This window comes from Lolium perenne, chromosome 4 (genome assembly GCF_019359855.2).
Source record: "Lolium perenne isolate Kyuss_39 chromosome 4, Kyuss_2.0, whole genome shotgun sequence".
NCBI classification, from domain to species: Eukaryota; Viridiplantae; Streptophyta; class Magnoliopsida; order Poales; family Poaceae; genus Lolium; species Lolium perenne.
Genome location: NC_067247.2, coordinates 316459993 through 316475521, shown reverse-complemented (window position 1 = coordinate 316475521; position 15529 = coordinate 316459993). Strand labels below are relative to the sequence as shown.

General features: G+C 46.9%; 1 protein-coding gene across 1 annotated transcript; it reads right to left on the bottom strand.

Annotated features, from left to right (window-relative positions):
* Positions 1-9031: 9031 nt before the first annotated feature.
* Positions 9032-14526, bottom strand: LOC127296206 (probable disease resistance protein At1g61300). The gene is made up of 2 exons (XM_051326239.2): positions 13389-14526; positions 9032-10921 (listed from the first exon to the last, which is right to left on the bottom strand). Exons 1-2 carry the CDS (start codon positions 14406-14408, stop codon positions 9194-9196), a joined length of 2748 nt encoding a protein of 915 aa, XP_051182199.1. The 5' UTR covers positions 14409-14526; the 3' UTR covers positions 9032-9193.
* Between the last annotated feature and the right edge of the window lie 1003 nt (positions 14527-15529).

Below are 15529 nucleotides of genomic sequence, written 5' to 3'. Positions count from 1 at the left end.
TCCCGGCAGGGTGCCGAAACAGAGACTTCTGTCCACCGGATCTTGTCTTCGACGGCGGTGGAGCTACAGAACTTTTCGTGGACTGAGGCTTATTGATTTTGGGTTCACGCATCGGGAGGCTTCTTATAGGCGGAAGGGAGAGGTCGGTGGACGACAGGGGGCCCCAGACTACCCCTAGGCGCGGCCAGGGCCTGGGCCGCGCCTAGGCCTGGTCTGGCCGCCCTGTGGCGCCTCTTCGTCCCCCCTCTAGACTTCGTATTCGTTACGGTAAAATATTGACTTTGGCTTTTGTTTCATTCTATTCCCAGAATATTTCTTGTACAACTTTTCTAAAATACAAATAGCAGAAAATAAGTAACTGACACTGTGGCATCTTGTTAATAGATTAGTGCCGGAAAATGCGTAAAAGTACCATGAAGTGTTAAAAAACATATAGCAATTGGTGTAAAACAAACATGGATCATAAAAAATTATAGATACGTTTGCAACGTATCAAATAGTTAGATTAATTATTTTAGAAAACAGAAAATGGTTTTGGATTACGTATCCAAATTGAAACACTTATTTCCCCGCTCACATGTTCCCGCCCAAATTTCCCGCCATTTTTCTCCCGCCCAATTTTCCGCCACTTATCTCCCGCTCACATGTTCCTGCCCAATTTTCCCGCCATTTTCCTCCCACCCAATTTTCTCGCCACTTATCTCCGCTCACATGTTCCCGCTGAAACTCTTCCCCTTCTCAGCTTATAAAACCCCCACATCGTTTCGTTGTAAACCAGTGTGCTCTCTCTGCAAGATGAATCCCCCACATAAGAACCCCCCAATGAATTTATGGCCAAACCTTCAGTAGTGAAGCCTTGCTCACTAAGGTGGGTAGGGAATTTAAGACTTAGTCTTATGAATATCCAGTCAAAAAGATGCCTGCTTGTAGCCCCCGTGAAACAAGGTGTGAGGTTGAATAAGAAGTGGAAGAAACTAACATGAAAGGACGAAGAAGAAAAGCAACGGCTTTTGAATATCTTTTTGCATACGAACTCTAAAAATGTTTATAGCCATCAAGTATACAACATCTTCATTTATACTCCCTCGGTTCTAAAGTAAGTGTGTCAACTTCATCTTAGATACGAAATAAACCTAGAATTAAAAGACTTCTAAATTCATCTATATTTAGACAAAATGGTGACACTTATTTTAAAACAGAGGGAGTACAATATAATTTTTAGAAGATCTCTGCTGCAACGCGCAGGGCATCCTTCTAGTATATGCAATGGGAGACCCAGTATTCAGCTTAAAACAGAGTGTACCTACTACCAAACCTCGATGTACATACTGGGGAAATTATCTACATACTGGGAAAATTAATCTTCTGGTACAGTTATGCATGGTATAGCAGGCACGATTCTTTCACAACCAGCTGGGTCGGTGTTGCCTGTCCGACTGTCTACACCTCCCTGACCAATATGGCTGGCCCTTTGAGTGTCATGGCTACCTGCATCTGTGAGGCAGCTGGTCAATGCTTGTATACCTTCGTTGGCCCTTTGACTCTCTGATGGGTCATCCGTCTTATGAATCCTGTGTTGCCAATTAATAGAAGACACGTAATCAGGGTGTATGTGAGCTAGGATAGATGGAAGTAATCTGACGTACGTACTTAGTGGTGTCTGACGCTGGCTGAGTTGTAGCCTGAACTATGAGGAGGTGGGCGTTGATGTAAAGCACGAGGCCGCAATAGGAGTTGACGACATCCTGCATGTCACGGAGCTGGCGAGCCATGCTCCTGCCCCTCCGGACGCGGCACCAGAGCGTGCTCTTCTTATAGGAGTCGATGAGATGGGTCGCATCGCCGAGCGCCTTGCTGACGGTGTCCCCCATCTCCGGCGACCGCAGCAGCGCGATCTCGCCGCCTGTCGTCGGCCATTGCAGCAGCGTGTGAAGCCTGCGGGCGCACCGCTCGAGCTCGGCGCACTCCCGCTTGCTCTGCGGGATGCGCAGGAGGGTCACGCCCACGGCGACGAGCATCACGGCGTGTAGCCCAGACATCTGAGCCAGGTTCGCAGCCTTTGCCAGGACGTCCCACATCGCCGCCGTCGTCGTCCCCATATTGTCTCGTCGATCCCTAGCTTTGTCCGTCAGTCGCGCGTGTCCTTCTGAAGAATAACTGGCGGCCTGCACATGATTTATAGATGATGCAGAACCAAGTGTGGAAACACAGTGAAACGCTTAGGCACGGCTGGTAAAGCAAATGGAGGAGTCTAGTGGGGGCATGTAGGCGGCAATAGCACCTTTAGGAGCGCATTTAGGGTGCAGTAGCACCTTTAGGAGCGCATTTAGCGTTCACTAGGCGACTGATAAGAAGTTACTAAGAGCAAGCACAATAAGTTGATGTCAGCAGGCTGAATTTGAATAGCATATTTTTGCTAAGTTGAATGAGAAAGAGCAGTAGTGAGCTCTAGATGAAGAGCTACTCCTAACTACAATATGTGCTCCTAAACACTTCGTGAAAATGAGAATTGGGCCATCTAGTAGTTACACTTCCTTGCCACAATGTACTGCATATAAGATTTTCAAAAAGTACAATGATATTAACTTTGACCAAATGTTTTGAGAAAACTAACTACGTCTACTGTAACAAATGTATACCATATAAAAATATACACAGTGAGGAATCTATTGGTATTGATTTGGTATTCTAGTTATTGATATTTTTTTCCTATATACGTTGGTCAAACTTTTCAAAAAAATTATACGCACTACATTTTGGCTACTTATATCAAATTATTGTACATACTGGTTATAAGGCTAACTTTAGATGGCATATCACTAGCTTATAGCCAACAATTGGCTATGCCATTAAACTTGCTCTTAGAAATACCAGTTCTAATATGAACTAGTAAGCCTAACGTAAAAGAAAAACAAATAAGAAAACATTATAAGAAATACAAATTCAAATTTATGCGACTCCAAAATTTACGGACTAGGCAGAAATCTCTTTTCTCCGGTACAAAGATATTTTTTGGGGGTTTAAAGATTAATTAAATTACATAGTGAACAGAACTTAAATGAAATACCCACCAACATAGTTCTAAGAAATGTAGATAGTTTTTCTCTCCTCTACTTATTGTGAGACACTGGCAGTTCTTACTTCTTACCGCGCGCCTACAAGTTGAAAGGAAACAACGAAGAAGGAAAATTATCTGGGCAGCACCCAACAAAAGGAGAATCCCTGCAAAAGGAGTTCGGTCATTAAGCAAGGTCGCTTAGATTGTTGTAGTGCGTGATTCTTCCCGGAACGTTTCCTAATGAAGCTACCCCGTTACTCTAAAAAAACAGCATCACAATCACAACACATTATGAAGTCTATAAAACGGCAGGGCCATCTTCGTCTGATGTTGCATACCTCAGTGCAGGAAGCTGAACTGTCAGCTTAGGTATTCTCACTTTTCTTGTTCAAATAAAAAAAAAGGTATTCTCACTTTTGAGGCGCCTTTGTTATCCGATAGCTTGTTAACGAACTTATGGGGTTATATAATCCTGCGTGGGCAATCGTCGCCGCATGGCCCACATCCTCAATTTCGAAAGCAAGGACAAAATGGCTCCACAAAGGCTCCAAAAGGAGAGGAAAAGTATATCTGAGTGGCTGCCTGACTGGAAAGTCTGGAAAGGAGGGGCAGATTGCGACATGGATTTTGTGTGTGATCAGCGGCCGCCGCGATGGCCAGAAGACTGACGTACATCGACGAGGCTGTTGCCTGGCACGGAGAATGGTGTGAGTCAGCGGGGAGTGCGGTCGTGAAGTCCAAGCCTTGAGTTGTAAGTTTTGGCTGGTCCGGTTATATATGGCAGTTTTCAGGTGGCTTGGGCTATGCTATACTGAAATACCCATCTGCTGATTCTAAGCGGTCACGGTTCACAAGTCCCTCCCCCCGAGAGAAAACCCTAGCCCCGCGACCTCTCCCTCCCCCCGCCCCGCCGCCGCCGGTGGTCGCCGCCGGGCCTTGCCCGTGCGGTAGACGGCGGCGGCGAGGCCCCCCTCCTTGCGGCTGGCTGGCGGAGGCTCGAGCCCGCGCGGCGGTTGGCGCTCCTCGCGTCCATGTTGACGGCCGGGCCGGCGGCGGCGCGGCCATCGGCGGCGAGCTCGGCGGGCAGCGGCGGGCGCAGCGGGTGGCGGCGCTCGGGTCGGCTGCGTGCTGGGGCAAGGGAGACTCCGGGAGGAGCCAGGGTTGCGCGGCCGCCGGCCTCGGCACCCCGGTCGCCGCGAGATTGGGTCAGGGGCAGGGGCCTCTGCCCATTTCCCATGCCCTGCGACTCTCCTCCACCGGATCTGTCGATTCCGGCAGCCGGGGTGGCTGCTGGCCGACGATCTGGCCGCTGGAGTTCCCCTTTGCCTGCCCTCCAGATCTGGTGGCGGCACCAACCGTGGTGGTTGTGGTTCGCCCGGAGATGGTGGAGGAGCTCCCTCCCTGGGATCTGCGCGGGGTAGATCCCAGTGAGGCCGGTGGTTGTCTGATGGTGTGCGGGAGCCCGGTGTCAGCGAAGTCCTCGATGCTCTGTTGCGGTCCGGCGGCGCAAGGAGATCGGTTTCTGAGGTGGCGGCCTCAGTTGGTGGGAACCTTTTGGCTGGCGGGCGAGCCAGAGGTTCAGGTGCTGGTCGGTGGCCATGGTCGTGTGGGCGGCGTGGCCTCGGCGAGCGGCGCTCCGTGGCAGCGGTGTGGTCGCCGTTTTGGCGGTGCCCCTACCCTGTGCTGGTGGCGGGGATGTGTTGCCGGGAGGAAACCCTTGCTCGGGTCTTCCCGAGACGCGACGGCGACGTCTACAGACGCCGTCCCCTTCTTGAAGGCGTCGATGCGGCTTCTCTCGGCTCCCCTAGGTGCTCCGGGCGAAAGCCCAAGATTTTCGGATCGGGTGGTGGCGGCGCTCTTGCGTCGTTCTCTTCTTGAAGACACCACCTTGGAGCTCACGGTGTGCGGCTCCCCGTCGGTTGGTCAGCGGAGGTGCGAGGCTTCTTCATGACGCCGACTCTTCGTTTGGCAATCTTCGGCAAGGCTTGCTTCGTGCCCTTCCCTTGTCGAGCTTCCTTGGCGCTGCTCTTCGGTGTGTGAGCAACGTGGGTCGGCCCCCAGTGGTGGTCGGCTTCCGGTGGCGTCTCTGCGACGGAGGAGTTCTGTTGAGGCGCGCGTGAAAATGGCTTGCTCTCGAGTGAGCTCCGGCCCGACACTGTAGACTCCAGTTCTTCTCCGAGTCCTCGTAGGCGCTTTGGCTGAGCTTGTTGATCGCGCTTCCGGCTGTAGCTTCTTTGGTAGTTCGTGTGGGTGTGTGGTGTCGTGCTGTAAGCTGGGTTCAGCACTTTGTATCATTCTCGCCGTTGGTGGCTTTGTTAATTAAAAGTCGGGCACTTGAGTGCCTTTGATCTAAAAAGAATACCCATCTGCTCCATAGCTACACAGGTAGCACACATTCCTTGCATTCTGGATTCTCGAGTTTTTTTTTTTTGTCTTGGAAAGAATAGTTTTCATTTTTCAGATTGATTCGTAAAACCTCTTGGTAGGAGCAGTCCACATGCATTCATTAATAGTCCGGTTGTATAAGTTTGGGGGATTTTCCTATTCTAGATTATTACTTTTGACATATAACTGTGGCAACTTTTCTCACGTTCCCAACAATTCTGAATCAAGCAACCCAGAAAAACATTTAGTGGTATGTATTTTTTCATTGTCACTTCTGGAAATGCCTTGTTTATTCGCCTTCTCAATTAAACAATATGAGTACGATCGTTTATCAGCCACCTTAGACCCACTTGTTTGGTGCTAACACCAAACTTATAGAAGATATATCAAGTGGTATCCAGTTGCTAGAGTGAACGAAGACGGTTCCACATGCTACTTTTCTCAACATAGGCTAATCTTAATTTGTATTAGTACAATCTTGAAAATATGACATAACTAAACCTCTAATTGCAGGGATTTTTCTGTTGTGGAGCAATAAATTTTGCTAATGGTTCCCAAATATACCAGGAAGTTGCTACTTGCTAGTCTTCCTTGTCTTAGAGTATGTACATACATATTCTAAGACCTCACTACTTGAATACATACTAAAGGTATGTTTTCTTGAGCTGGTAATCCATGTCGGAAATAGTTCATCACTATTTTCAGTCTGAAAGATACGTCAATTCATACAACAGATGCTTAAATGTTTTACCATGTATATTTATTTGTATTTGCTTGGTTGTGTTCATTTCTTTATAAGTGGATGTTTGGAGACTTTCCTTATCAATATTTTTCCAAAGTATGGGACGCGCTCTTATGTATTGGATACTTTGCACTATGTCATCATGATTATTGTAGAGTACCAGGAAAAACAAGTCCAATCAATTTTGTTCCAACCTTCTAAACTTTAGTGACAATATGTATCTTTCTATTCTAAATTTCTAATTAACTCCACTAATCTTTTAAAATAGATGATACCATTAACCATAGGTGTAACTCGACAAACAAACCCTCCTGTCACCTAAGTTAGTTTAACACACTTTCATCCTTAAAAGAATACCTAAATTACGTTCTTAACCATAGACACAAAGATTTTGACAACATTTAAACTTAGGTACCTTCCCAACTTGGAGCAATTGTGTGAGGGTAGATGGGAAGTTTCCTATTGATTCATATGTGACAACCTTCAATTAATCATACTGGCCAAATATGTACGTACCAACAATTATTGATGTACCAAAATAAACATGTGTTAATCATGACTTTACATTCTTTGATATCTAAACCAAATTAAGAAGCAATTGTTGCAATACGTGATGAAATAGACATGTTCAATCTTGTATTGCATTCTAGTTGAGGTTCAGCATACATCATGTTATAGTTGGCCTAACTTCCAGAACGTGGAGTTTAGAATTTTTGGGCACACATGTGAATGCTTCTTTGATCAAAAGACAATTGTTGAGCCCTCTACATCTCTTGATTTCACTCTACTTAAAGCTCCAGTGCCATTCTGGAGTGTTCGCACAATTACAAATATACTTTCAAAGGTATACACTATATATCTTTCAACATTATAATACTCGCAAGCACAAATACAACTTTTGTATTCAAAGATGACTAATTTTATTTTTTACACACATAGTCGACATAGTTGTTCGATGTGGTAAGTTGGAACACATTGGATATTACCCTCTTGTTGTACCCTATAAAATTTTGAAAAATCCACATTGTAAGTATAATCTTATATTAGTTGGCATCTGGGGTTGCCAATTGATTCTAAATTTATACCTCCTGTCAACAACTGAGTACAGTAAATCTATTTTTATTCCAACGATGCTGCAAAACATATTATGCATCTGGTAATCGATTTATGTTCACTCATATATATTGTATGTTTTAATAAATTGTGTTGAAATAATCATATAAGTATATATCTTATCCAATCTAACAATAAGTGATCCGGATAATTTACTGCACGTAAATCGTGTGTTCAACACATATCATCCTACAAATCTCTAACATGTGACAAGCACTGGTTATTACATGCATATTAAATTCAAATTTAACTATGTAATATTCGCTTGAAATTAATAAGTGGAGAGATCGACATGAAATATTTGCTATATTTCATTCAGAGTAGGTGAGCTTTCCTAGCGACAATATTGTCTAGAAGGGCTGCTCGCTACCGGAACTAAATATAGGAGGCACCTTGTTTTTGTCAAACATGGATGGGTTGTGTTTTCAAGACTAGTCTATCTCCATGTAATAGATAAACAATCAAAACTTAACACAAACATGTCTGACAAACAAAAGATGCATCATATCTCTACTTCTGTCATCAAGGAATCCTTCCAGCCAACATGGTTGTCAGAAAAGCCCACCTTCTCTCGCTAAACTCTCGCACAAACGTCATGTCAATCACACCACTTATAAATTTTAGGCGGATATCTGCATAGCTATATTTAAATCTAATATCCTCACAATTATAATTGAATTTAATATGCACATAATAACCTGTGCTTGTCATATGCAGATATTTTTAATTTGCAGTCATGTTACAACTAACGTGATCATGGATGCCATTGCTTTCCTAACTCTTCCTTTTTTTCACCGCTAAGTTTGTCCACCATTCTTTTCATTTGCCAATAGCGCGGAAACAAATGAAGTAGCCAACAAACTACTCCTTCCGTTTTTATTTTGATTGCATTTTGGGTTTTTTTAAGTCAAACTTTATTAAGTTTGAGTAGAAATATATTAAAAATATCAATAATCATAATACAAACTTATCTAATATTAAAATATAGCTAAAGATGATTCTAATACTATAGCTCTTACGTTGTGGATGTTGACATTTTTTCCTAAATAGTTTTTTTTAATCAAAGTTTAACTTTGACTAAACCCAGAACCCGAACTAATTGTAACATGATAGGAGAGGGTATTTCCGTGTCGAATACATTTGTGCTCGTCACACAATGAAAGGTTCCCTTTTAGCCTTTTAGTTTGTTCAATAGAAAGCAATTTCCTAGCATATTATTGTTTGTTATTACGACCATAAACAACGTGCAAGGGCAAACAATACCAGATCGATGGCAGCTGTATCTCTTCTCTTACATCCTGAGACCAAGTATTTGCTTCACCCATAAGGATGATAGTTTTATTTAGGTTGGGAGATTTACCAACAATGTTGTGTATAATTCATAGTTATGTCCTCGTGTATGTGGTTTGACAAAATAATTGTTTGTAGTTTGTGATCATTTTGGATGAAAATCATAGAAACGCTATGTTTCATTTTTATTTATGTATAAAATTTGTTCTCAAGGTCCATTGTTCTATCACCATCCTCGACCTTCATCTTCTTAAACCTTTGACATCATGATAATATGTGTCGCAACGCAGCCACGTAGGGGTAGCTTACTAGTCTCTTAAAAAAAGTTTGCCGATACAATTTGAGCAAAAAATGTGCAGTACATGGATACTATTCTACACACCATGAGTCTATTATTCTTTACTTTAATTGGTAACAAAATGCAAGAAATAAAACACTAATAATAAGAGGAAAACAAGAACAGCCCAACCCAGTTTCCTTGTCTCTAAAAAAAATCCATGTATGCTTTGTTCGGTTGTCCCTTCCTACCATGCTGATGTACCCGATTTATTTATCAATTTTCAAACAGATCAAGTTCATGCTCGTGTGAGCAGCTAGCAGTAACCTCAGAGTAGCACGGGAACAAAGCAGGACTTGACGTCGTCGCTCGCCCACTGAAGCCCGTTCCACCAGTGCTTGTCGCCCTCCACCCTCACCTTGCCCTGCCCGCTCGCCACCGGCCTCATCGGTATGCACCTCAACCTCGAGCACCCCCTGGCCTGCAACCGCCGCAGCTCCGGGAATGAGCACTCCCCGCCGTCGCTGCGGATGGCCTCCAGCTTCGGTAGGCCCAGTAGCGCCAGAAGCCTCAGCCGTGGGAACGTCAACAGTTCGCCGGCCGGGCTGCCACCGTCAGCCACACCGCCAATCAACCTGGTCATTCCGTTGCATCCGCTGAGGTTGAGCAACTCGAGGCAAGGGAGGTGCTGCACCCAGGTCATGTGCGTCAGGGAATGGCACGCGCCGAGGGCCACCTCCCGGAGGTTGGACGCCGCCCCATGCGACCACTCCATGACGCGGAGCCTTGTCAGGAACCCGAACTTCACGACCTCCAGCCTCGGCGCGTGAGCGTCGGCGACGATCTCCTCGATGTCAGCCGAGTACACCACCAGCTCCCTCAGGCACTCCTGCACGCCACCGAGCTCCGCCGCGTGCTCCGCGGACAGCAGCTCCAGGGACCGCGCGCCGTCCAGCTTGCGCAGCTGGATTGACCGGGTGCGCACGCCGGGCGCCAGTCGCGCGAGCCTCTGTACGTCGCGAGTGTTGTCCAGCCAGATGCCGAGCGACGGCATACGCGCGCCGGTGGTCTCGAGCTCGTCGATGACGGGCGCGATGTAGTCGTCCGCGACGGAGACGATGCTCGCCGTGAAAAGCTCCAGCACCTGCAGCTTCCCGAGCCGCGAGATCAGACCCGGGGGTATGGTGATCTGGATGTAGTAGTTGTCGCGTAGGTGGAGGTACTTGAGCTGGCTCAGGTTGCTCAGCTCCATCGGCAGCGCCAGGATCCGGTTCTTGGACAGGTTGAGGAACTCCAGGTTGACCAGACAGCAGATCTCCATCGGGAACGTGTCCAGTATGCCGGTGTCCTCCAGGTCCAGGTACGTCAGCGTGGTGAAGTGCTGGATCGCCTGGAACATCTTCCGCGGCAGGGCGTGGTTGCACTGCAGCATCAGCGACACCGGCTGCGCGTCTGAGAGCGCGCCGCCCGCCTTCGCAGGGGCCTCCTCGATGACGTTGTGCATCAGCGAGACGCGCTGCGCGTCCCGCCACAGCGCCTCGTCGCGGGGTGGCTCCCGAAGCCCGACGCCGGCGCGGACCAGCCACTTGCTGGGCGCGAGCTGGAGCACCGCGTCGCGGACGACGTCGTGCAGCCTGACGTGCGTGTCAGACGGGCTCATGTTGTACCGGTGGTTATCGCCCTGCTCCAGGAGGCGCGAGGACTCGAGGACAGAGACCACCGTGTGCCCGAACCGGAGCGCCTCGTCGACGTCGTCGTGGTTGGGGAGCAGGCCGAGGCCGATCCAGCACTGTACGAGCTCATCCCTGGAGATGTTGTGGTCCTCCGGCCAGAGCGCGCAGGTCAGGAGACACTCCCTCACCGTGTCGCTCTCCAGATTGTCGAGGCAGAACTTCACTAGAGCTTGCGTGCTCTTGTCCGAGAGCGTGGTGCTCATGAGCTGCGACTTCTTTACCTTGTCAAGTGCATTGCCCCACTCCTCTGGTGTACGCTTGTTCGACATGGCACGGCCGATGGTGGCGAGGAACAGAGGAAGGCCTTTGCATTCTTCAGCCACCTGTTTAGCAGTAGAGCAACGCATTAGATATTCAGAGTAGAATAAGGCATACAACTTCAAAGCAATCTTGTGATTTGAACTACTCTGAACATCACAGACACATACTAAGGTGTTCGCAAAAAAAAAAAAAAAAAAAAAAAAAAAAAAAAGAGACACATACTAAGATACATACAAAAGCTGATTAGAAACTAAATTCCATAGAACAAGTAAGTGCACAAAAAGATCATGATGTTACTTATCATGTTCCTTACAAATCATGCGGATATACTTGCTAATTTTAACTGTCAGATTTTTTCTAAATACCAGTCACCTGAAATTGCACCTTACCCTACATTTTCTCTTTTAGAATCATGCTATTTTAGTAACTTTATTGGAGGTATTAAACCGTAGTTAATACTCCCTCCGTTCCTAGATAGTAGTTTCTGGCACGGAAATTAAAGAATGCACATTTAGGAAAAAATACACCATGCTTGGCTAGGTTTAACCCTAGGCAATTGACATGGGCTAATAAGGACTTTGAGTAAGATAAGGAAACATAATCAAATCCCTAAAAATATTATCTATACAAGTGGGGCAACACAATACACCTTATCTTCTGATTTTTTTCTCAAAAAACTATATGGCATATATCTGGGAACAAGAGGGAGTATATGAAGTTAGATGAGATATGAATGGCTGGATGTTAGTACAAGGGCTTAAAAATGACTAACATATACAGATATTTCAGGCCACTTGCAACCTGCCATGTTTGTGAACATAATATTGTTTTTTCTTGCGGAAACTTGAAACCTTGGCCCATGTCATTCCTCGGAATAACCTCTCAGTTAGTGGTGAGATCGTAAATCTTGTCAAAAGTTTAGAACTTATTGACAAAGGCAGAATCACATATTCCCTATACACTAAACAACCTCCGGCGACGAATCGGGCTGCCATATGGATATGGATTCTATTTGTAAACAACTTCTTTATTAAGCCTATTGGTCTTGATATTCATTCTTCCACGCGGTACAATTCAACACTACAAGAATATTACCCAGTGTGCTTTTCCCATTATCCATACACAATAATCCGTTGCCAAGTCACTCATTTCCCACCTAGCAACCTCACGTATCGAGTAGCGACTCAGATATGGACTACATTTGCATAAAATCTTTATTCAGACTATTGGTCTTCATATACGGTATACAGTTCTACACGGAAAATCTAGAGTGTGATGAGAAGACAATATTATTAGCATTATCTATTTGCCATTATCCATATACTATGAATTTTTGATTCATTATTGCCACCCGGAGGAGTGGGAGTGGCATTAATTTTTATGATGCAGGGATCAGATAGGTTATGCAACCACTGATCGGGGACACATATGACATATCATTCATGCAAATGAAATTCACCAAAAATCAGTACCCTCTCCCTCCACCACCACAAACGGAGGTTGGGGTGACAAGCCCCTCCCTCACTAGCAAACAACTAATCTTCTTGGGTTTCAAACTCTCGGAGTTTTCTAAAGGGTGTGCATTTTTCTCAGTCGACTGAGAACTAACTCATTCTCAGTCAGATGATGTCATCAAATCTCAGTTGTAACTCATGACGACTAGCATGAATGACAAATCGAATCTAATGGTTCAATTTTTTTCTTAGTTACATCCCCACTTGCAACTTAACTTACAACTGAAAAAAAAAACTCAGTTGCAACCTAACTTGCAATTCATATGCACGAATCACAACGCGAACAAACGGTATAGGACTTGACTGATCACACATTTTTGAAAACTATCAAATCCCTTTCTAATTTTTTAAATTTTGCAAACGAAACTTGTGTTACTAAAAAACATCAGGAATTACAATCTCTAGGCACATCCTTGCTAAACCGTCTCGACTAGAGGCCAGCCATACTGCGGTATGAGCATTAATTCTAGCATAGTTTGCCAAAAAATCACTACTCAATTTTAACGCTCAATTTTCTTCACTTTCTTCACTTTCAAGTTTTCCTCAAATAATTTGTAGGCTAACCCTCGTGTAGCCTAGATCGCTCGCTGCTTACAAATGATGTCTCTAGCCCAACTAATTCTCAAGGTCTGATCAAAATGAATCAAAATAACTAATATCAGAGACAGCATTACTGTTTATGTTCTTTCTTGTTTTAGAGTATGCGTGTGTATGTGTAGGTCAATGCAGGTGTGCACATTGATAAATTGGTGCATTAAGTGTGGATCATAAATTTTGTTTTTTGTGTAAAATACACACCATCCACAATGTACATCTAACAAAACTTAGAAAATTCCAAGACTTCTGAAGTGCCTTGGAAATTATCAAATCAACCAAACATGTGTGACACATGTCCATGTGCAAAAAGATGTACACCCCTGTTTCAGGAGAAAACAGCTAATAGACAGAAAATCCCGGCAAATGCACAGTGGTATGGTACGATCTGAACAAATTAGAGATAGATCGAGGTTATTACCTGTCTTGCTAGCGTGGAGATCTGAGTGCCGCCACGGATGGCCTCCTCGCCAACATTGGCTTCAAACAGGCTCCACGCATCTTCTTCATTCATGCACTCCATCTTGATCTTGTTGCGGCAGCCCATGTCGGCGCACACCGCCTCGCTCCTGGATGACACGATCACCTTCCTCACCCTACCGGCCACCACGCCAAATGGCTGCGGGATGCCAACCCTCTCCAAGTCCGGGCGCTCCCACACGCCGTCCAGCAGAAGCAGGAAGCTCTTGTCCCTGAGGAAGCTGAGGATGCCGGCAGCCTGCGCCTGCTCGGTGGGCGCCTCCCGCAGGCCGAGCACGGCGACGACCTCGCTCTGGAGATCCGCCACAGTGCAGTCCCTGGACGCCGCCACGAGGAAGACGTGGTCGAAGAAGGGCGCGACGCGGCCGCACACGTCGCGCACCTGCCTCAGCAGCGTGGTCTTGCCCACGCCGCCGGCGCCCCAGACGCCGAGCGCGGCGTCGCAGTCGCCGAGGAAGCGGAGCGCGTCGTTGAGGCAGGCTCTGGCGGACCCCGTCCCGGGCGGGAGCTCCAGCTCCTCGGGCTGGAGGAGCAGGGGCGGCGGCGCCTGCGGCGTGGCCAGCGCGGCCTCGAGCAGCGCCGCGCCCTGCTCCTGGATGGCGCGCACGATCTTGAGCTGCTTCTCGGCCAGCCCGGCGACGGGGCCGGTGGTGAGGAAGTAGTGCAGGAGGCGGACGACGTAGAGCTGGCCGGCGTCGTGGCGCGCCTTGATGGAGCCCACCTCGTCCTGCGCGTCCTGCACGCGCCGCAGCCACGCGCGCGGCTGCTCCGGCTCGGGAGCGCCGTCCAGCTGCTTGAGCAGGTCGGCGCGCAGCTGCAGCAGGGCCTCGACGGCGTCGTCCAGCTCCTTGACGCGCTTGTCGCCGTCGGCCAGCGGCTGCCACCACTTGCCGAAGAGGAGCACGATGAGCGCGCCGCCGAGGGCGAGCGAGGCGAGCACGGCCGCGAGCTGCGTCTCCATCGGTCTCGGATCAAGTGGCACGCGCGTACGGCGACGGATCTTGCTAAGCTACGGAGGTAAATCTAGGCTGCTCGCTAGGCTGGCATTGGTGCGCAATGGCGTGGTTGAAGTGGGAGGCCGGAGAGGGGGGTTTAAGTGGAGGAGCGGGCAGTGAGTAGTTGAGGTGGTGAACGGGGGAGTTAATGGCGCAATGAAGGCGTCAGCGAAATCGGTTGGACGTCTTCTTGCTTGCCGGTGTGGGCAGTTCACGAAGAACTCTCCCCCAGGGAACCACGCTGGCCGGCCGGGGTGGCCAACTGGCCATGCAGTTGCGCTGCACCTTCCACGTGACATTCAACGGCGCCATGGATCGATCTCAGCTGCTCTCATTGTGGGGGTAGACAAACGGGGCAAGCCCATTGATTTTGCTGTTTCACAATAGGCAGTGGTCGCTAGTGGTTTAGGGACACGAAGCATACAAATGGTGTGCTATAACCACTGATCGTGTCATCGATCGGTTCACACTTTCTTCTTCGTTCATCGGACTCCGAGACGGCGTCGACTGTATGAACTACTCCGTGTAGTACGAGTGGGGCACTGATAACAGGAGCAGTAGCACGAAATCAGGGCCACCGTGTAGTAGAAGTTTGTGTTAGAATTAGTATATGGGATGTTCCCCATTTGATGATGGAAATTTAATTCGGCTTCTGGGTGTGTGTATAATCCATCTACATTAAAAAAAACATACTCTTACTAAGAAGTGTCAAAAAAATTGACAAAAAAATGTATATGAACATCTCCACAATATACGTGCGCTCGTCAAGTTTCGCGAAAAGCGATATTTTGTGGTCTATGTAAAAAAAAGAGAAATTATCTTGTGAAAAGCTTTATTTTGAGCATTGAATTTTGTTTTTTCCACATGTCACACGACCAGACGATTTTTCATGAAACAACTTTGTGGGCATGTAGCACAGGATATACGTGTGATTCTTTGTTTTAACTTTTTGACATTTTCAATATATCTAAGATGCATTTTAAAATAAAGGAAGCATATCCCATGAGCCAAAACACCATTCCCATTCATGTGCGCATATAATCAAGATCATATAGTCTCCTTAAAAAAATCATCTAGTCTACAAATT